This window comes from Lycorma delicatula, chromosome 8, assembly GCF_047948215.1.
Source record: "Lycorma delicatula isolate Av1 chromosome 8, ASM4794821v1, whole genome shotgun sequence".
Lineage (NCBI taxonomy): Eukaryota > Metazoa > Arthropoda > Insecta > Hemiptera > Fulgoridae > Lycorma > Lycorma delicatula.
The window spans coordinates 52071477-52094088 of NC_134462.1; the positions used below are offsets into that span (position 1 = coordinate 52071477).

The 22612-nt window shown below is 32.5% G+C and overlaps 1 protein-coding gene across 2 annotated transcripts in view; it reads right to left on the reverse strand.

Moving 5' to 3' along the window:
- Edem2 (ER degradation enhancer, mannosidase alpha-like 2) overlaps positions 1–22612 on the reverse strand; it is a 100782-nt gene that overhangs the window by 70642 nt on the left and 7528 nt on the right. For both annotated transcript variants that reach the window (XM_075372720.1, XM_075372719.1), the window contains exons 3-7: positions 18471–18516; positions 13397–13497; positions 5386–5538; positions 2801–2954; positions 102–230 (exon numbers count right to left, since the gene is read on the reverse strand). In XM_075372720.1, the coding sequence (XP_075228835.1) occupies positions 102–230; positions 2801–2954; positions 5386–5538; positions 13397–13497; positions 18471–18516 (583 nt within the window). The remainder of the gene's footprint in view (positions 1–101; positions 231–2800; positions 2955–5385; positions 5539–13396; positions 13498–18470; positions 18517–22612) is intronic.

Consider the following 22612-nt stretch of genomic DNA (forward strand, 5'->3'; position numbering starts at 1 on the left):
GACTACTGACAATGCTACTTATAGTGGCAGTTAATGTCTTAAAATTTGTTTTTATAAAATTAATTCATAAACAAGCAATAATAATAATAATAAAGTTATACCTCAAAAACTGGTTCTCCCGTTAAGCGTGATAAAGCAGCCATCTCTAGCACCATTGTACCAGCACAAGCAGTACATGTTTCCCTTGACCACTCTAATTTCTGAGACTTTAAACCATGCCGTAAGTTCACCTTAAAAAAAAAACTGACTACCAAAAGCACTCTAATTAAACAATAATAAAAGAATACTTTAAACTGTCCACTTATGAATATTAATTTACAGAATTATATTACAATAGATGTAACAGTTTTTAATAGCCTATTTCAATTTTAATATTTCTTATTATTATTATATTATACACAATTTTATTATTTATTCATTCATTCATTCATTATCCTCTCCTCTTTTTTACATAATTTCATACCTACTATATATTTTCATACAAAAAAAATAATCTTATACCAACTTAATCGTTAATTGTACTTAAAAACTAGTAACATTATTAAAGTTTCTAATATCTCTAGTTCTGACACAATTTGTTGTTACAGTTTCTTTTAAAGATGAAGAGAAATTAGGCACTCCCAAAAAAATCCTGCATGGGAGTTCCCATCACATTTAATTGCATTAAATGAACAAAAAAAATGTTAAAAATACATTTGAATTTTTACAAATGTCTACGTTGTAGGCACTTGTAAAAGTGCCTACATTTCATTTACAACAAAAGTAAATGAAATTATACTCATGCTGATTATTTGCAATAAGAATTAACATCCAGCCTATGCCAATACACCTAGATACCATCAGAATTGCATAACAATAAAAGAAGTTTCAAGTATTTTAACACTCTAAAATATTCTAAACATAAATTTCATTTATTTAATTTATTGAACTGTTTGTAGATAAAAATGAATGTATATCTGTATAAAGAAGACACATCATTTAAGCTTAAAGAAATAAACATTCGACATTGTTTCTTTTCTATAAGCCATCGTTTAATGCTAGATTTAAATTTTGTATAAGCAGAGTTCTTTATTTCAACGGGTACAGTGTTGTAAAGTCAAGGAGCTATGTAAAGATAAAAACCTACAAATTATCTCTTTATTTGATCTTAGTGGTATGAAGTTCCCAAGTGATCATAGGTTGTGTACTCACCAACAGTAACCTTGTTTTTTCTTTTTGTCCACTTTTGATAAAAAGGATTTTTACTGAAAGCTTTTTCATATCCTAGTTTTTTAAGTAAATTTTTAATAAATTACAATACTTTACTGCAAATTTAAACTGCGTTATTTTTATATTCTCATAAAATCTATAAACCTAACCCAATGAACATAAGAAAGTGCATATACAGTCACACAAAGATAACTATCAAAGACTTCTATGATTCCTTTGATACTTAAAGTAATAAAATCATGCTTGGTAAGTATTTTTATCTTTTTATATGACATTAATGATCACCATAACATAAAAATCACATTATATGCCGTTTACAATACTAACTTCTATTTTCTAAACAATAAGTTTTTCAATTTTAAATCATCATATAGCCCTGCAGCTTACACAACATTAAAGTACATATTACAATATTTAGTAATAGACCATTTGCAATTTAATGGTTTAATATTTATCCTGTAGTTTAATATATACTATTACTTCACCAACTGACAGAGTATATATTCAGATCAGAAGTACATTAGAGTACTTCAAACCAAATTCATTCTAAAACTTGCAAACTGGTAAGACGACTTGCAACTGGTAAGACGACTTTTTTTAAAAATTGTATTTAAATGATTATAAATAATTCTTCTAAATACAATCTTAAAATAAATTAATATACATGAAAATTGAACAGCAGCTTAAGTTATTTAATTTTAGGATAAAATATATATTAAAACATATATTTAACATAAAATATATTCATATAACAAAGGACTACTGCAAATATTCATGTTGAATGTTGAGATTTGCCATAATTATTTACTCAAACTGATATTTTCAAAAGACGTATAAAGAACACTTAAAGTATAAAGAACATTTTTCATACCTGCAGAAGTTTAAGCTCTTTGAGGCTATTGTACAGACTTCAGAAATTTCCAGTATTCTGACCAGGAAATTTCAAAAGAAAAGCAGACTACGGTACCTAAAACACATCTCTTTTCAAGGTAATGCAGGTTACAATGTACTAAAAAAAAGCCCACAGAGAACTGAAAATCTGGCACACTTTTAAAATTTAATATCACTTTTTTTTAGTGAAATAATTCGCTACTGAAAAGGTCCTCTCTCTCTAATTCATTCATAGGATCTTATATGTTTTCAATATGTTGTACACCTTAAAAAAGGTTTTTCTTCATCAGACTGATATTTTTACTAGTGTTCAAATTCATGATTAATCCATGTATAGGTAGGTTTTTTACAGATACATACACATAATGTGGAAAACATAAAAACTATTCCCAATACAAGCAATAAAATAAGCTTCCTTTACAAAGGTAAAGCATATATGGTAATCATATTACCATAATTATGCTACAGCTGATCAATTATAGCAAGGCTCTTATGGAGGGGAGTAGATGTATGGCTGTTAAGTAGAGGAAAAAGTGCTTTCCTAGAAGAGCTCTGCTGTATATAGTTTGTTCTCTAAAATAAATATTTACCCTATTGCTTACAAAAGCCAAAAAATAAGATATATTTATATTGATTTTTTGTACAAATACACAACATAATAAACACTATATCAGATAATATATTTTTATTAATCACTTACTCTTGCATGAGGTATACCAGTGCTTGTATTAAATGCTGGTAGTAAACGGTAACCAAGATCTTTAGCCATATTTAATAACTCACCAGAATACCAATTCAAAACACCATGTCTTTGTTGAAGGTATTCAGCCAGTATATGACCAGATAATAAGCCCCTGAAATGAACAAAAATGATTACAAAATTTATTCATAAATTATAGTAGTAGAATCAGATTAAGACAAAGAATGATAAATATATATTTAATATTAATATTAAATTATTTAATCTTAATATTAAATTATTTAATCTTAATATTTAATATTAAGAATGAAAAATAAGTATAAAATGTGAAGAGTACATGTTAACAAATATCAGTAGAAAATTGGTCTTGTGTCTGAAACTAATGTAAAATGTACCCACACTTATATATTCTGATACAAACTTCATTGATAGTTCACCATAAATTTGGCATCATCACATGTTTTTTTTTTTTTACAGATTTGAAATATAGTTTTTAATTAACTAATTACAGAAGATTAATAGATATGGAATTATACAAATTATGGTTTCTTCTTTTTTTTATTAAGGCTCGGATATTAAATAATCCTAATATACATAAATCCTTTCCTTTTCTATCCTTAAAGTTTCATGGCAATTAACAGTTTCAAAAAATAGGGTTCACAATATCAGCAGAAGATTGTTGTTAACTTTACTATCTTCACATGTAACATTTATAAACATAACATACAAAAGAATCTTAATGTACAGCAGTTTTATAATAAAAGAAATAATTTTACTCTATCTATTGAATCTATACGTTTAATCTATAAAACAAACAAATAAACCATTAATCAGAAACAACATTAATTTATATGTGGAAGGCTAGGCTAAGTAAATTGTTTTACAGAAAGAAAAACAATTGAGTTATACAACATTAGAGAAAAGAGCTATTAATATCTGGGTTAATGTCTCAGTGTCCTTCCAGCTGCTGCAAAATTAATCTGTGGAAGACACTGCAACCAACTGCCTGAAGGGATAAAAATGGTTGTTTTACTACAGTTAGCCAAGCACCACTTTACTACATATAAATAAATTTAACTTGGTGTGCACCTGTATAATGCCCAAAACAAATCTATTTAAGCAAAATAATGTATAAATACATGTAACAAAAAATGTTTTAATGACAGCATCTTTTAAAATTATTTTACTTTTAAACGTAGCAATGTATTTAATCTACAATAAACATTTTATGATATAACAATTACAGTGAAACAAGCATAAATTAATGGAACCCTAGTTATACTACATCATTATTCAATGAAAACTTGAATATTAAACATATATATTACGACTCTTTTGTTTATTAATCAACAGTATTTCAGACAATGTATCCAATCTAATCTAAAATTATATATTGTACCTTTATTTGATCTATCTTTTTTTAAGAGTGTCTTTTTTAAAAATAATTACTTCAGACAGCAAAATTTTACTTATATCATTGTACATTAAACAATTTTATCTGATATAAATTATACGATTTGCTTAATAAATGAGAATTTAATCAGATTATTTTTTAAATGTATAGCTTTTATATGCAAATCATTAAATAAATATATATATATATATATATATATATATATACACAGACACACATGCTCACATATAAGCAAGTGTATGCAAAATCCCCTATTTTAAAAATAATAACACAAATTTGACAAAATTAATTTCTAAATCATATAATGTGACCTTTTAAAATGTATAAATGTAAAAAGACAAGCTCGCATAAATCCACTCAAGCACATATGCAGGATGAAGTTATCAGGTCAGTTGTTAATAAAAGTTCATTATGTATACAAATACAAATTGAAACATTTTAATTGTCTAAAAATAACCTTAACACTAACTCACAATACTTAAAAATGTTTTTTTGCATATTTTATAATTTTAAAACGGTTAAATTATAATCAAAATAAAATACTAAATACTTCTAATAATTGTAAATATAATTTGAAAATAAGAATTAAATGGCCTTCAAATTTAACCTTCCATCAATTCCCAAAAATTAATATTTCATTATGAAATTTACTTTTTAGATGAAATAAATTAATAATTACATAATTTTTAGAGACATTAAAATACATTTAAATTTTATATAACAATTTTATTTTCAGATCTTCATCACATACAGTAATAAGCAAGAAAACTGGCAAGTACAACAAGGAAAAATTATATCATGGCTACATTCAGTCATTAGGGAAAGGTTACTCATTATACTACTCATTCAGGAATGAAATGCTGAATTGTGACAGAAATATTTCAGTCTATAATACAAAGACATAAGACTCACTTTCTTTAGTTTTTTTTACTATTTTTTTTTAATTATTTTTTTACTGCTATACAACAGTCTTGTCTGCTACATAACTACATAATATAACATTACTTAAACTGCAATAAAAATATAAATTTCTAGTACAATTTTTTAAAACCAGAAATAATGAATATTCCACCTGTTTCAATTAACAATTTTCATTTTCTTCTTTCTAAAAAAAGATGTACCAAAGAATAAAATAATTTTAATTAATAAAAAACACATCTTCAATACTTACCCCAACACTCTAATATTAGTTTCAAAAACAGACACTACAACATCACTGTCAAATGAAACAGTTGATATGACTAATTTTATGGCATGTTCAAACTCTGTGATATCACCCAATATAACTAGCGTATCCAAGGTATCCACTAATGTCAAGGAAAAACTATAAATAAAAAAACATACACAAACATTAATATATCAACATACAGAAAACACAATATATGAGATGTAATAATAGACTCAAGAAAAAAATGTTGAAATGAAAACCTGGCTAATAGCAGAAGTCAGCGTTAGAAATTTTAGTTATTAAACTTGTTTACAACAGACTCACACTCAATTATGCCAACTTTTTTCTAAGAACAAAAGATGAGATAAATAAATAAATGTTGTAATATGAAAAAGGTAAGTTGACCAATATTTCATCTGGTATGCTTCTATTTGTTACTTTACAAGTAAATAGAATGGTTTTGTAACTACTAAATAGTAAAAACAAATTCCAGTAAAGACAGATGACCCTAATTGTACTTTTTATAGGCACCTAACATGCTGGTCCTAATTTGATCTTTATAACCAACTTCATATAAAATGTAGTATACCAGTATATAATAATTTTACAGTATTGGTAATGAATGTATTATAAATACAATCAAAATCATTTACAATGCGCTTGAAAGAAGTAATGCGGCTGATATTAACCTCATTTTACTTAATATCAATCACATCAAGTGTAAACAAGCGGGTCTAGGCATCATTCATTTACGAATGACATTCCCACTCATCATCTTTGATTGAACCAAAATGATCACATAAAGTGTAAAACTGAATAAATAAAAATAAAAAATACTTGGCAATTTTAAGAGTTTTCTATAAATATTCAAAGCTTAATGTACAGAGTGAGCCAAAAAATATGCAACCCAATAATTAATATTCTAAAAAATCTTCTTTAACATAATATATATACTCTACTGTATTTTGTAGGTTAACAAAAAGTATTTATATTTAATTATTTTTTTCACAACAGATGCTGGAAATATCTTCCATTTGCTGCTACACATTTCTTCATATTAGCTTCACTTAAATGGGATATTTCGTGTTCGACATACTTCAGTTGATAGATTATGTGAGGGTTGTTTTTATAGAAATTATCCTTCAGATGTCTCCAAAGAAAATAGTCGGGGGAAGTTAAATCTGGTGATCTATGTGGCCACAATCCATGAGAAATAATGTCTTCCCCAAAGAACTTACATAACATTATCATTGTGCTACTCACTATGTGTGCTGTTGCACTGTCTTGCTGCAGCCAGCAATCTTGTTCATCAGCCTTTAATAGTGTCATGAATTTCATGATGATGTCATGGTAAAGTTCTGCTGTTATCGTATTCATAAAAAAGACTGGGCATACAATTCTTTTCTGCAAAATCCCACAGCAAACTCCAACCTTCTGTGAATGTAACAGGGTCTCATGGAAAACATGAGGGTTTTCTGAATTCCAGTAGCTGTCATTCTGGCTGCTTACATTACCACTTTGGCAAAACCAAGCTTCATCAGAGTAGAAAACATAATCCAATGTCAGAACACTACTGCAAATAAAATGCATTGACCTTAATGTAGTCTTTTTCCCTCATGTTTTTCAAAGTTCATGCACAACATGAATGCGATACAGTGAAGTTTCAGCTTCTTTGTGGCTCTGCGAACACTCCTGTAAGACATTCCGATTTGTGGACACAGTTTTCGTATCAAGTTTCTTGGTGAACATAGCAAGGATGCACGGATACTTTCCAAGGATGCAACACTTAAAACCATAGGTTGACCAGACCGTTTACATTCATCCATACTATCAGTTTCTCTAAAACAAGCAACTACATGTAAAAAATCATTGATTTATTAGGTAACCACAATTCAGGAAATGCTAAACTAAAGTCTTCCGGACATTTTAAGAATGACTGTGATTTAAAGTAATGAATGCTTTAAACAATGAATGCACGTTAACCGTGAGATAAACATATGTTTGTCCACTCACCGCTTACTCTTCACTGTCATCAAAAAGGAGGAAAATTTCTTGGCTATTGTGTGTTAATCTTCTACCACAGGGTCACCCATTACCAACACATTCCTGCTAATAAAAAACAGATTTCCCTCTGCAATATGTTTACAAATTTAAGATTGCGTATCTTTTGGATCACTCTGTATAAGCTTAACAAATTCATTGCGTAAAGTTTTCTCTGTAACTAACACTCCCTTCAATAAAGATTAAAATAAGAAAAATAAACTTTTCTGCATTTTGGATCCGGGATTTGTAATTTTAAAAGAAACCTTATTCTACTGTAGAATTAAGGTGACTATTTGTGTCTCAAGGGGGTCCGCCCCAATGCCACAGGGCACAGCTCTACGTGAAATGTGGTGGAGACCACGATACAACGACGTATCTGAAGCCGAGCGAGGAGCCTGCCTTGAGTGCATACTGTACAGGGCCGCACCCAGCCAATTACAGGGGCAGTCATTACAAGGAACAGCTAAACAAGCGAAAGGGCACCCTGAAAACATCCGCCGTTATTGATGGATGTAGATGGTCACAAGTTGCCAGAGGGGGAAAACTGAGCCCCCAGCTGCAGATAGTTTTACCAGCAGCAATGGTGATGGTAAAAAAAGAAAAATCACGTGCCTCCCACAATAACCAGGCCTAAACCAGCAATAGTTACAAAAAAGGTGGAGGCAAAAAAGCCGAACAATGGAGGAAAAAAGGCAGCCAAACAATTGACAAAATCAAAGAGGGCAGGTGCCAAATTCACGACGTCTGGCAGACCAAACTAGGTCCCAGAAGCCCCACGCCCCACCAAAAAGGCGTTAACAACCCCAGGCGGCCCCTCCAGCGGCAAAATAAATATAACCACACCCCTGAAGGAGAGTTCCGGTACGGATTTCTTGTCACAAGTGACAATTAAGGATGTCCTACCATTAATTCTAGCAATATTGCCCCATCTGCTCGAAGCAAAATTAACGGACTGTATTCAGTCCAACATAGAGTGCTTTGTCAACCTGCTATGTTGGTATGGTTAGGCAAACTGCTACAGTGGAACGCCAATTCAGTAGTAGGCAAGACAGTAGAACTTTGCCATCTGGCTGAGGATCTACTAATAGGCGTGATACTGTTGGCTGTTACTTGTCTGAACACGAACAACAACTGACCATTCGGAATTACTTTACGTATAGAACAGATAGGCCAGTACGACCCGGACGCCCTGCAAGCGGCGGAACCGCAATTTTAGTCCTCAGACGCCATTTACACAAGCGGGTCAATCTCCACACTAACGGAGCAGACTTGTGTACATGTGGTGCATCGGCTGGTTTCGGCTTATAATAAACCAAACTCAGGGGTACCCGGCGCAGATCTAGATGCCGTGCTAGAAAATTAGGATTGGCCCATGATACTCATAGGCGACCTCATCGTTAAGCACGAGTCTTGGAATAGCAATCTGACAAAGTGCAAATGGCAGGTTGCTATACGAAAGGGCACGAGCACACCAGTTAGTCGTCATAGGCCCCGAGGCCACCTTCGTTCATCGAACGGGCAGATCGAGACCTGATGTACTCAACATCGCAATCATGAAGGCAGTAATAACTCCAGTCATGATTGAAACAATAGAAGACCTCAGCTCGGACCACTCTCCTGTCTTATTGGAGTTGGGCCAAGCAGGGGGGGCCCGAGACCCTCACGACTACACCCCGAAGGTCAGTGAATTGGAAAAGATTCTATGGGATTACAGGCCAGCGCATCCTGAACTCCTGACCACACCGGAGGAAATCGACAACACGATCGAACACGTCACATCGTCAATGACCAAGGCTCTGTCAAACAGCTCCACAGAAAAGACCACGAGGCCTACTCCAATAATAATAATAATAATAATCTCCCACTTCACATCTCTGACGCTATAGCAGAGAAGCGCCAACTGAGGAGGAGATACCGAATCACCGTCCCCCGATGGTAAAAGGGCTTTTTATATTCAAACAAACAGAATGAAACAGCTGCTCGCACAACATCGAAAGGATTCGTGGAACGAATACCTCGTCTTGGTTTCAGACGACCATTCCTCGGTGTTCAGGCTAAACAAAAAACTACGAAAAGAGAAGGAGCCCCATTCGGTTGTGGGGCAATGAGGCCCTCTGGCATATTCGGAGGTGGACAGGGCAGAGGTTTTTGCCGACACCCTGGAGAACCAATTTACTCTAAACCCCCCTCCAACCACGAACGATGACCACACAACCGAGGTGGAATCCTTCCTCGTAGATTATTTAGCACGAGTGGAGGATGCCCCACTAGAAATAGACCAAGTCACTGAAGCGAAGGTTTCCACAGCAAAGTCACAAGCCCCGAGAAGGCTCCGGGTGTTGAAGGGATCGTGCCTGCGCATTTTGGAATGTTCCACCCGCTCTTATAGCGACCATAAACACAATATTAAATTTTATATCAATTTTGTACGTTGGATATTTTCCAAATTGCTGGAAAACTGCAAAGGTGGTATGTCTACCCAAACCTGGGAAAAGTCTGCTTTTTTCCCAGAATTGCAGGCCGATCTCCTTATTACCGGTGTTGTCAAGGCTATTCAAAAGGATTTTCCTGGAGAGACTTAGGCGATATTTGGGAAAATAAGTACAGCCTGAGCAATTTGAGTTCAGGGAGGGCAACTCGACAACCCAACTGGTTAAAATAATCTACAGCCTTGTTGGAGGCCTAAATAAAGCGGGTACTGCAACCATTTTTCTAGATGTGGCTAAAGCCTTTGACAAAGTGTGGCATAGCGGCTTCCTATATAAACTCGTGCATACGACGATTCCCTGTCGCTATGTCACATTGATGCGATCTTATTTACTACACCGACAATTTGTTGTACGCGTAGGGGGAACAATCTCCTCCACCAGAGACATAGCCGCTGGAGTCCCTCATGGAGCACTGCTTTCACCGTTCTTGTACATGGCCTACATCAACGATATGCCGCTGTTGGAAGGAGTCAAAACAGCTCTACACGCAGACGACACGGCATATTATGAATCCAGAAGTGTAGATTACGCGATTGAGAAACTCCAAAGGCAATTGAATCAGCCGTGGCTCGATATGTGGATGATCAAGGTCAACAGTGAAAAATCAGTGGCAGTGACGTTCACATACAAGGCACGTGCTCCACCCAGGCAGCTGGAAATTTCAGGGGAAAATCCCCTTTGGAAAAACAGTCAAGTACCTGGGAGTAGTCCTGGATAAACGGTTACCTTAGGAGAATATGTTAAATATGTAACCCAAAGGGCAAAGGCCGTCAGGGCCTCACTACTATACCCAGTACTGAACAGTCCAAGCCCATATCCACTGGCGACCAAACTGCTCATTTTTCGGCTATACGTCCTGCCGATTCTAACATATGCTTACCCGGCATGGAGAGCTTTGTTGAACTCCACGCTTCAAAAGAAATTAGAAGCCATCCAAAACATGGTGTTGCGGACAATATTTGGAGCACCGTGGTTCGTCAGAAACACCACTCTTCATCACGATGCGGGACTACACACCGTATTGTGTAGACCGTGGCGTGAAAATTCTGGCCGCGAAAGAGACCGTTTTCACAATTAAATTTTGTTGAAACTATAAAAACCTTGACAACACCCCACATCGTCCCAAGAAGAGAATACAATTTAATTCCGTCAGCATATGCGACTACCTCCAGAGAAGGGGGTCCCATTGCTTCCTCCAAATAACTAGGGCCCCAGTAGGCATATTCCTGCTAGCCCATAAGGTGCTAGTACCAAAAGGACTTCAGCGGATGGACTGAAGGGAAATCACGTCGGGAGTACTAGGCTCAAAGGCTTAGTCTGCCATGGTCAGACCCAGTAAATAAATTTCACACTGGTCCATATGGATAGGAATGCAAATTACCAAATCCGTCCATAAATAAAACTTAAAATTTATAACTGCCACTAAATAATCCATGAAACCCGCCTGAAAATGGAAAGATACAGCAGCAAGGGACATTGTCCAGGCTCTGCGATCTGTAGGGAGAAATATTGACACTCCCGCCATTCTTGCGTTCTGTTTCCTAATACTTCTTCCAATCTCCTCTCAATTCTTCTGTACAGAATTCTAGTTAAGATTTTTGATGCATGAGTAGTTAAGCTAATTGTTCTGTATTCTTCATATTTATCTGCCCCTCCTTTCTTCGATATCATGACAATAACACTCTTTTTGAAGTCTGATGGAACTTCTCCTTTTTGATAGATATTACACACCACTTTGTATAATCTATCTATCGCTTCCTCAGCTGTACTCCGCAGTAATTATGCAAGTATCCCATCTATCCCAGGAGTCTTTCTGCCATTCAAATCTTTTAATACTCTCTTAAATTCAGATCTCAGTATTGAATGTCCCTTTTCATCCTCTTCAACCTCTGTAACACCAGTTTCTAATTCATTTTCTCCGTGTAACTGTTTAATATATTCCACCCCGTTATTGACCTTTTTTTTCGTATTATAAATCGGTGTACCTTCTTTGTTTTACAGATTATTAGATTTTAATTTACGTACCACAAAATTCTCCTTAACTTTCCTGAATTCCCTGTCTTATACCAATGATCATTTCTCTTTCTACTTCTGAACAGTTTTCTTTAATCCACTCTTCTTTCGCTTTCCATTTGCACTTCCTGTTTGTAGTATTTCTTAATTGTCGATAGTTTCATTTACCTTCATCACTAGCATTCCTATACTCTCTACGTTCATCCATCAGCTGCAATATATCCTTTGATATTCAAGGTTTTCTACCAGTTCTCTTTGTTCCACCTAAGTTCATTTTTCTGAGAATTTTCTTTTTAACATTCTCTTCTTCTTCTATATTTTCTACCTTACCTTTTTTACTCAGACCTCTTGCAATGTCCTCCTCAAAAATTTTCTTTACTCCTCTTCCTCAAGCTTCTCTAAACTCCATCGATTCATCTGACACCTTTTCTTCAGGTTTTTAAACCCCCAATCTAGATTTCATTATCACTAAATTATGGTTCCTATCAATGTCTGCTCCAGGATATGCTTTGCAGTCGAGGAGTTGATTGCTAAATCTTTGTTTAACAATGATATAATCTATGTGATACATTGCAGTATCACCAGGCTTTTTCTACATGTACATTCTTTTATTATGATTTTTAAACTAGGTTTAGGCAATTACTAAATTATACTTAATGTAAAACTCAGTAAGTCGGTCCCCTCTTTCATTCTTTTTACCCAGCCCATATTCACCCACAATATTTCCTTCCTTGCCTTTTCTGATGCTTGTATACCAATCTTCAACTATTATAGAATTTTCACCTCAAATTAAGGCCAGAATGTCGGTGATTGTTTTTAAAATAAATCAACTTCAAAAGTTCAAAATTTAAGGAACAATTAAAAAATTTTTTTATTCTTTTTTGTTTACTTTTAGATATTAGGTTTCTTTTATAAGTTATTTTCTTTTTATCCATTTACATTATTTACAATATCCGTTTTTTACTGTATAACTGATCTACGTACGGAATGATTTAAGAAAATTTTTTTACAACCATTCTAAAGTTTCCATTACATCCTGAAGTTCAGACACCTACATTCTTTTGGTCCTTGTATTTTTGAATCAATTTTTCTACTATCCTAATTTCTAAACAGAATATTAATAAAAAAAGCAATTAGTAATCAAATTATCAGTTTTCACTTCTAGTATTTGTTACTAATTCTTTCCATTTTTCAACACCAAGCACTGTAGGATATACTTAGTGAAATTAATTCTTTTATTGGTTATCTTTCTCTTTAGAAAAATTACATTTTATATTTAAATTTTGTAGCCATGTAAGATTGCATACATTTAATTTAAAAAAAGAATTTTGATGTTAACATATTTTATACAGTGAAAATTTTATCTGTATTACATAAATAATTAGTACATTATTTACTATATATATTATAATTTTAATTTTAACCAAGAGATAAAAAATAAGCAAATTACAATATTAAAAAATATTTACTTCCCAAGGGTGTCATCTATATCCCCTCTACTAGGGTGGCTTCCTCTCCATCTCCCAGAGCAACTTAAAGGCATCAACTCATCAGCTGGAAACGCATTCTCCTGTAAATACATATAAAACATTATATCAATTCATCAAATAGGTTTGAATGTATAAAAATCCATCCCTAAAAAGAATGATCTATTACCTCAGTAGCACTCAAACGCCTACAGAACTGTTTCCAACAATCACACAGATCAATTTTCAGTTAGAGTCTAGCATTTTTTCACCTGTTATTTGATCAGTCTGTTCTTCCTTATTAAAATATAGTAGCAGAATATTATAATAAAAAAATTGCAAGAAATTCAGCTCCCTTTAATTGGCCAAAACGGTATGTAAAATTCAATTTTTTTGAAAACTGCAAATTCAACTACTGCTGTAGTTACAGTTAACATGAACACATAAATAAACACCAAAAAAGAAAACTCTGTAGCTTATTCTGGAACTTTAACAATTTTAATCAAAGGTTTATAAATAATAGAATAAATACAAATTCCGAATCCATAAGTCTCTTAAAATTCATGCCGTTTGGACAAGTGGATCAAAATGGAATCAAAGGGAGAGTTAGGCTAGAACAGAGTAAATTTAACAGTTACTCTGTTATTTTTTTTAGAAACATTTAATTCTGTTAGTTATAACAACAGCAGCCTTCCTTATTTAGTATGATTATGATCAAGCTTCTCATGAAGCTTGATCATAATACTTCATAGTATAATCTATTGGGGATACCAGCTTCTGCAGACAGGGTAACTTCTGCAAACTACAAAACAAGGTAATCTATTTTGGTGAGAGCATATAGAAAACATTGCTAAAATTTCTTCATTTTATTGAATGTTAACTCATTCATCAAAAATTTTAACTAGAATTCTGTACAGAAGAATTGAGAGGAGAATGGAAGAAGTGTTAGAACCAGACCAATTTGGTTTAAAGAAAAGTATAGGGACAAGGGAGACAATTTTAGCACTCAGATTAATAGTAGAAGGAAGATTAAAGAAAAACAAACTGACATACATAGCATTTATAGACTTAGATAAGGCATTTGATAATGTACTGGAATAAAATGTTCAGCATTTTAAAAAATTCAGGGTTCAAGTTAGAGATAGAAGAACAATTGCAAACATTTACAGGAACCAAACTGCAACAATAATAATCAAAGAGCACAAGAAAGAAGCAATAATAAAAAAGGGAGTCAGACAAGGATGTTCGCTATCTCGGTTACTTTTTAATCTTTATGTAGAACTAGCAGTTAATGATGTTAAAGAACAACTTAGATCCAAAGTAACAGTGCAAGGTGGAAAGATAAAGATGCTAGGATTTGCTGATGATACAGAAATTCTAGCTGAGAATAACGATTGAGAAGAAACAATGAATGGCATGGATGAAGTCCTATGCAAGAACTACTGCATGAAAATAAACAAGAACAAAACCAAAGAAATGAAATGTAGTAGAAATAAAGTAGATGGACCACAGAATATAAAAACAGGAAGAGAAAAGACTATGGAGGTAGAAGAATTTTGTTATTTGGGAAGTAGAATTGCTAAAGATGGTCGAAGCAGGAGTGATATAAAATGCCAAATAGCAAGGTAAAATGAGCTTTCAGTCAGAAATATAATTACATACATCAAAAATTAATTTAAACGTCAGGAAAACATTTTTGAAAGTATACATTTGGAGTGTAGCTTTACATGGAAGTGAAACTTGGACAATCGAAGTACCTGAGAAGAAAAAATTACAAGCTTTTGAAATGTGGTGCCGCAGGAGAATTTAAAAAATCAAATGGGTGAATAAAGTAACAAATGAAGAGGTGTTGTGGCAAACTGATGAAAAAAGAAGCATTTGGAAAAATAGAGCTAAAAGAAGAAACAGACTTATAAGCCACATCTTAAGGCATCCTGGAATAGTTACGTTGATATTTGAGGGACAGGTAGATGGGAAAAATTGTGCAGGCAGGCAAAGTTTGAAATATGTAAAACAAATTGATAGGGATGTAAGGTGTAGGCAGTATACCAAAATAAAACGATTGGCACTAGACAGGAAATCTTTGAGAGCTGCATCAAAACCAGTCACAAATAACTGAAGACAAAACAAAATTGAATATTTAAATAAATTAAGTTTAATGTTTAGATTACATTTACAAATTGATGTGCTTCAAAAGAGACAGATTTATTTGACGACTGACATACACAATAATCAGTATAATGCTTGGCTAAGTTGAAGTATATATTTCCAGTAAACAAAATGATACTAATACTTCAGCACAATCCTTGCTATATGGTAATTCACGCACTTAATGCACCCCTCCCATTATCATTGTGGAAAGCAGAATATTTATTTAATAACACAACTACCAAAAAGAAAATTTTCTGGAAAATCTCTTTTATAGTGAGAGTAAATTTACTTTGGTGAATTCTTTAGAGAAATGAGATCTCACTTCCCTCATAGGGAAATTAATTATTCTGTCAAATGATATGAAATGACTAAAAAAAATTACAAATGATATAAATAACTATGAAAATACATTACCCAAAACCTAAGTACTGGTATAATTCATTCTATAGTTACAAATTTGAATTATTGAAAAACAAACACAAGATGGATGAATACAAAGTTGTTAGATCCTAAATCTGAAAAACTCACCAAAGGGTAATGAATTTTAACTTAAATTGTAACCAGAAATGAAACTTGGGTACACCAATTTGATCTTGAACCAAGAAAAAATTTAGAACCAATCAGAGTAACCAAGGGGAAGAAAATCAAATCATGTCTATCATAAAAAATAATGGCATTTCTTTTGGCTTAGCCCAGTAAATTTAACTTTAACATCACTTCTTCGTAAATATTACAATTTTTTTAACTATCTGTATACTTGGCCCAGCCAATGTACAAGCTTGAGACATCACGGAGCAGACTGCATATTACTACTCGGACTGAAAACATCAACTCCACATATCAAACTGAAGTATTACTTATTATCATATTGTACGCGGTAATAAATATCATATTTACATTTACTAATTAAAACAATACGTAATTAATTCTTTTATCACCTTTATTTGTACTAAATTTTAATTTTTAATAATAAACAAAAGTTTACTTGAATTTTATTTATGCATCTGATTCAAACTTCTGGCAAGTTCATCATCCTCGCTAAATAAATCACTATCACTGTCACTTTCATTTTCACTTTCACTATCAGAGTCTACACGCATAATATAATGTTCTGTCATTTCATCTACCAGTGGTTCAGTTTTTCATACTCTTTTTCTTTTTACTTTTTAGTAATAAGTAACCAGTTATCTTCATTCGTGGAATTAATTTTCTCCATAGTTAATTTTTCAACATCTGTGAAAGAAAGTGTTGTGTTATGACTTGCCACATGTCTTTTTATGGCTGACCGTACCATCTCGATCGGGTTTAAATCAGGATGCTTCAGTGGGAGTCTAAGAACATGTTTTCTCCAAAAGTTCATCCAAGTGATATTTTTGTACTTTAGTTTTTACTAATTCATTTAACTGTGGTTTCAGCATTTTTGAACTATATGGAATATGTGTTTTCTCCAGCCGAATCTTTTCTTCTGGAGTTAGAATTTTGCGCTTTATCAATATCTGTATTTGAAAAGGGGCATTATCAAAAACTACTACTGACATTGATGGAAAATTTAGAATCAATTTTTCACACGCCCATTTTATGAAACTGACTGTATTCATGTTGTCATGGTAGTCACCAGTTTTCGAACTGGCTTTCCAAGTTAGTAATGTGTTCGGAATAAAACAGATCTTTCCTCCAACATGAGTTACTATTAAACAGTCCCTTTATTAATCAGCACATGAAGTCCCTCAATAATACACCATCAGACCACGACTTTGTCGAACAATGCAAACTTAAAACATACGTTTCATCCAAATAAACAATTGTATCATTGCTTTGTCTGTACTTAGCCATTGCCTGCAATATTCAATTCTCTTCCACCTGATATCAAATTTCTCAATTAAAAGTTTTCTGTTAATTTCAGTTTTACCCCATTTGAAACCTAACTCTTTCAAAATAACAGCTAAAGTTGAATCACTGCCATTAAAATTAATAGACGACTGAAGTTCTTACCTTATTTTTTTTAAAGCAGGGAATTCATTCACCTTTGAATGAAATTCATTAACTGTTCTCTTTTAATTACACCTAAATTAAAACTGTCCAATCCACTGACAGATCTCAAATGTTGTTTATACTTTTTCGGCGGGCTGAAAGATATTGATTGAAATATTGATTGAAGAATCATGTCTTCTGTTCCTCTTCTGAGTTTCTAAACCTCTGTTCTTGATATACCACAAGCACCAGCAGTTTTCTTTGCAGTTTTGAATGCCAATTATACGTTTGTCATCAGTTAATTCACCTACTTTTAGAGCTTCTTTTTTCATAAAATCATACACATTATTGATAACTTCACATGCTTGACTCCTATATCTTTTTTCTTAACTACAGATTTACATTCTGCTATAACAAACCGCACTAACACATGAACAAAAATATAACAAAAAATAATATATTATAAAAAAAAACAATGAGTAATTATAAAATAATATAACCACACAAAAACACTATCCAAGTACCTTCACTGAACACGATATAAACTGGACTAAGGCTTATTTCTTTATACACACACAGTGTACTACGAATGACAGATCAAAATATAATCATGACATCAGATGTCATTTCTAACTGCATGTATAAATTTTTATAGGCCTGTCCATAATACCAATCAGAGCATTAATCATTGGTTAAGGAATTGTCATTGTTTACAATATTGGGTCATTAATACTTTTTATACATATAATCAACTAAATGGAAAGAATGGAACAAACAAAACATAAATGTATTGTTTAAGTCGAAAAATGAAATAAAAATAATAAATATACGCAAAAATAATGTTTTGTAAAACAATAATGAGATGTCATCACATGATGTCACAAGCTCTTAGACTCGCTGGGGGCAATTATATAAATATACATCACATCAAAAGATATACAATCCCATTACTCACCATATATGCTCTGTAAGCATGATAAAACATGTCACGTGCCTCCTCCCTGAAAAAATTTTAAAAAACCCATTAAACATATGTTATAAACAAAAATAAACAGAAAAGACAGGACCTTAAAATATTAATTTTTAAGTTTTAAAGTATGTACCCATCCCTATTCATCAATCGGAACCAAGCCTCAGGTATAGGGCAGGTCACAGTTGGCAATTTCATTTGAGAGTGAGATACGATCTTCCAATTCTTTAATAAGATGGGCAGTTACACAATTCCTAAAATATTAGTTATTAACATCAAATATTTATACAATTATTAATTCAGCAATCTTACCTGAAATTTAGGATAGAGTAAAAGTTCCTTTATTACTATTTAAATAAATCAATGTATGTCTTATATCTATCTAATACTGTTTTTTAAATTATTATGATGTAACCATCCACAAAATTAAAACAAAAACGAATAATCAGATGTTTTGCCAAATCCGATGTAAACACCACATTACTTACTTGTATGTCTATTAAATTGCATATACACATTTTTTTAAAAATGAAACGTATATAAAATTTTATTTCATTAATAAATACTTCTGATATTTTTTCATATCTTTTTTTATTGTTGTTATTGAATTATTGTTTAATATAAAACTTTTTTTTACAATCAGAGCTTAATAATTAATATATCAATATATTTAAATTAAAACAAAAAAAAGTTAAAAAAAAGGTGAAGTCTGATTTGAACCAATGTGTCTTCCCCTTTATAACATCCAAATATTTAATTTGGCTATAACTTTGGAACCAATGAAACTAAGTACCACTTATGATACATCATTAAAAAACTCGCAATGAGGATTTATTACTGCACTTAATGAAGGTCCAAAATCCAGATTTTTTTGGATTTTGGGATTTTTTAGACACTTTTGGTTCAGTCGATTGCAATCAAAAAGGAGGTGCACAACTAGATGTTACAACAGTCCTAAATCCAAAATTTCAACATCCTACGGCAAATCATTTTTGAATAATGTAAGATACGTATGTACGTATATACATACCGATGTATGTTCGTAAAGACATCATGCCAAAACTAGTCAAAATGGATACTTCTGTTGAAATCTGAAATTATCCATGATCGCAATACTTCCTTTACTTCGTACAAGGAAGTAAAAATTACTTACAAAATGAACTGGTAGCAAAAATCATCCATAGAATTCCACACTTATTATAAAAAAGAAGTAATTCCATAAAACTGCTTAATTAAATACTAAATTACATAAATTGAAATTTATTAAATGATTATAGTATTGTAAAATACATATATAACAATTTAAAAGTAACTAGGTTTGAATAAAATTCCTACAGGATTACCAAACAAATTTATTTTTTCAGATTACCAATGTATACAAAGTAATAATAAAATGTGAATAATCCTTGCACACTGGTTAAGGAATATAGCTTGCAATTCAACATTCATCCATACTTCCTGGTCAACTGTCCATAAAAATATGCTGTTTCAAGCATAATAAAGCATAAGCTAGTAAAGAATAATATCGCATTAAAACCCAAAATTTCCTATTTTAAAGAATGTTATATATTATTATCATCTGTGTGTTAAGATCAACATCTATAGTTTATTCATGAAAACCTTTATTTGAAGAGAATAACAGAAGGTGAATAGGGCTCATGTATTTTGCTGCCTAAATACAGAGGCAATTATGTTAAAAAAACCACCACACTTCCCACAATTACTCAAACACCTAATAATTCAGAAGCTAACAATGCTGACCAATGAAATGCAGGAGAATTTAAACAGTCATATCAACATCACTCAATCTGAGTACTGCGCAGCTGAAAGCAATGGAAAACTACAGCTGCTTTTTATCCAAGAAAATGAAACTCTCTGCAGTAACAAAGATGGAGGCGCCTTCCTTGATAAATATTCCAGAGGTAAACTAGTCCCCCATTCAGATCTCCGGGTGTGGACTACTAAGGAAGGGGTCACCAGAAAATTAAAAAAAAACATTCTACGAGTCAGAGTGTGGAATGTTAGAAGTCTAAAAATAGTTGGTGGGTTAGAAAATTTAAAGAGGAAAATGGATAGATTAAATGTAGATGTAGAAGGAATTAGCAAGGTTTGGTGGGAAGAGGAAGACAACTTTTGATCAGGTGATTTTAGAATAATTAACACAGCTTATTTGATAAAATCAAAACTTAAGCCAGCAACGATTGTTAACGTCCATATGCCTACAAGTGCCCATGATGATGAGGTAGAATGTGTATACGAAGAAATTGATGAAGCAATTACACAAAAAAAGGGTAATGAAAATTTAATAATAGTTGGAGATTGGAATGCAAGCATTGGTAAAGGCAAGGACGGAAATACTGTAGGTGAATATGGGCTGGGCAAAAGGAATGAAAGAGGGGACCGACTTATAGAGTTTTGCATGAAGTATAATTTAGTAATTGCCAACACCCAGTTCAAAAATTATAATAGTACAATATACACATGAAAACAACCACATGATACTGCAAGGTATCAGATAGTTTATATCATGGTTAAACAAAGATTTAGAAATCAACTCAACTGAAAAGCTTACACTGGAGCAGACATTGATTGCAACCATAATTTAGTGATGAGATTGGGGTTTAAAAACCTGAAGAAAAGATGTCAGATGAATTGGTGGAATTTAGAGAAGCTTGAAGAAGAGGAGACAGAAGATTTTTGAGAAGGACATCGCAAGAGGTCTGAGTAAAAAAGATAAGGTAGAAAAATATAGAAGAAGAATGGGAGAATATTAAAAAGGAAATTCTTAAATCAGCAGAAGCAAACTTAGGCGGAACAAAGAGAACTAGTAGAAAACCTTGGATATCAGATGATATATTGCAGCTGATGGATGAAAGTAGAAAATTTAAGAATGCTAATGATGAAGAAAGTAAAAGGAACTATCGACAGTTAAGAAATATTATAAACAGGAAGTGCAAACTAACAAAAGAAGAGTGGATTAAAGAAAAGTGTTCAGAAATGGAATGAGAAATGATCATTGGCAAAATAGAGAGGGCTACAGGAAAGTTAAGGAAAATACCTAATAATGTGTTAAACAAAGATCATACACCGATTTATAATACAAAAGAAAAGGTTGACAGGTGGGTGAAATATATTGAAGAGTTATACGGAGGAAATTAATTAGAAAATGGTGTTATAAAGGAAGCGAAGAGGATGAAAGGGAGGGAAACAATACAGAGATATGAATTTAAGAGAGCATTAAAAGATTTGAATGGCAAAAAGGCTCCTGGAATAGATGGAATACCTGCAGAATTACTGCGCAGTGCAGGTGAGGAAGTGATAGATAAAAATTATATAAACTAGTATGTAATATATATGAAAAAGGGGAAGTTCTGTCAGACTTCAAAAAGAGTGTTATAGTCATGATACCAAAGAAAGTGGGAGCAGATAAATGTGAAGAACACAAAACAATTAGCTTAACTAGTTATGTATCAAAAATTTTAACTAGAATTCTGTACAAAAGAATTGAGAGGGGAGTGAAAGAAGTGCTAGGAGAAGACAAACTGGTTTCAGGAAAAGTATAGGGACAAGGGAAGATTATAGCAATTAGATTATTGCTATAAGGGAAGATTATCATTTATAGCAATATAGCTTATTTATTAGGATTAGGATTAGGATTTTGGCATTTATAGACCTAGAAAAGGTATTCCATAATGTAGACTGGAATAAAACGTTCAGCATTTTAAAAAAGTTAGGGTTCAAGTACAGAGATAGAAGAATAATTGCTAACATTTACAAGAACCAAACAGCAACAGTAATAATTGAAGAACATAAGAAAGAAGCTGTAATAAAAAAGAGAGTCTGACAAGGATGTTTCCTATCCCCATTACTTTTTAATCTTTACATAGAACTAGCTGTTAATGATATTAAAGAACAATTTAGATCTGGAGTAACAGTACAAGGTGAAAAGATAAAGATGCTACAATTTGCTGATGATATAGTAATTCTAGCTGAGAGTAAAAGAGATTTGGAAGAAACAATGAACGGCATGGATGAAGTCCTACGCAAGAACTATCGCATAAAGATGAACAAAAGCAAAACGAAAGTGATGAAATGTAGTAAAAATAATGTAGATGAACCACTAAGTA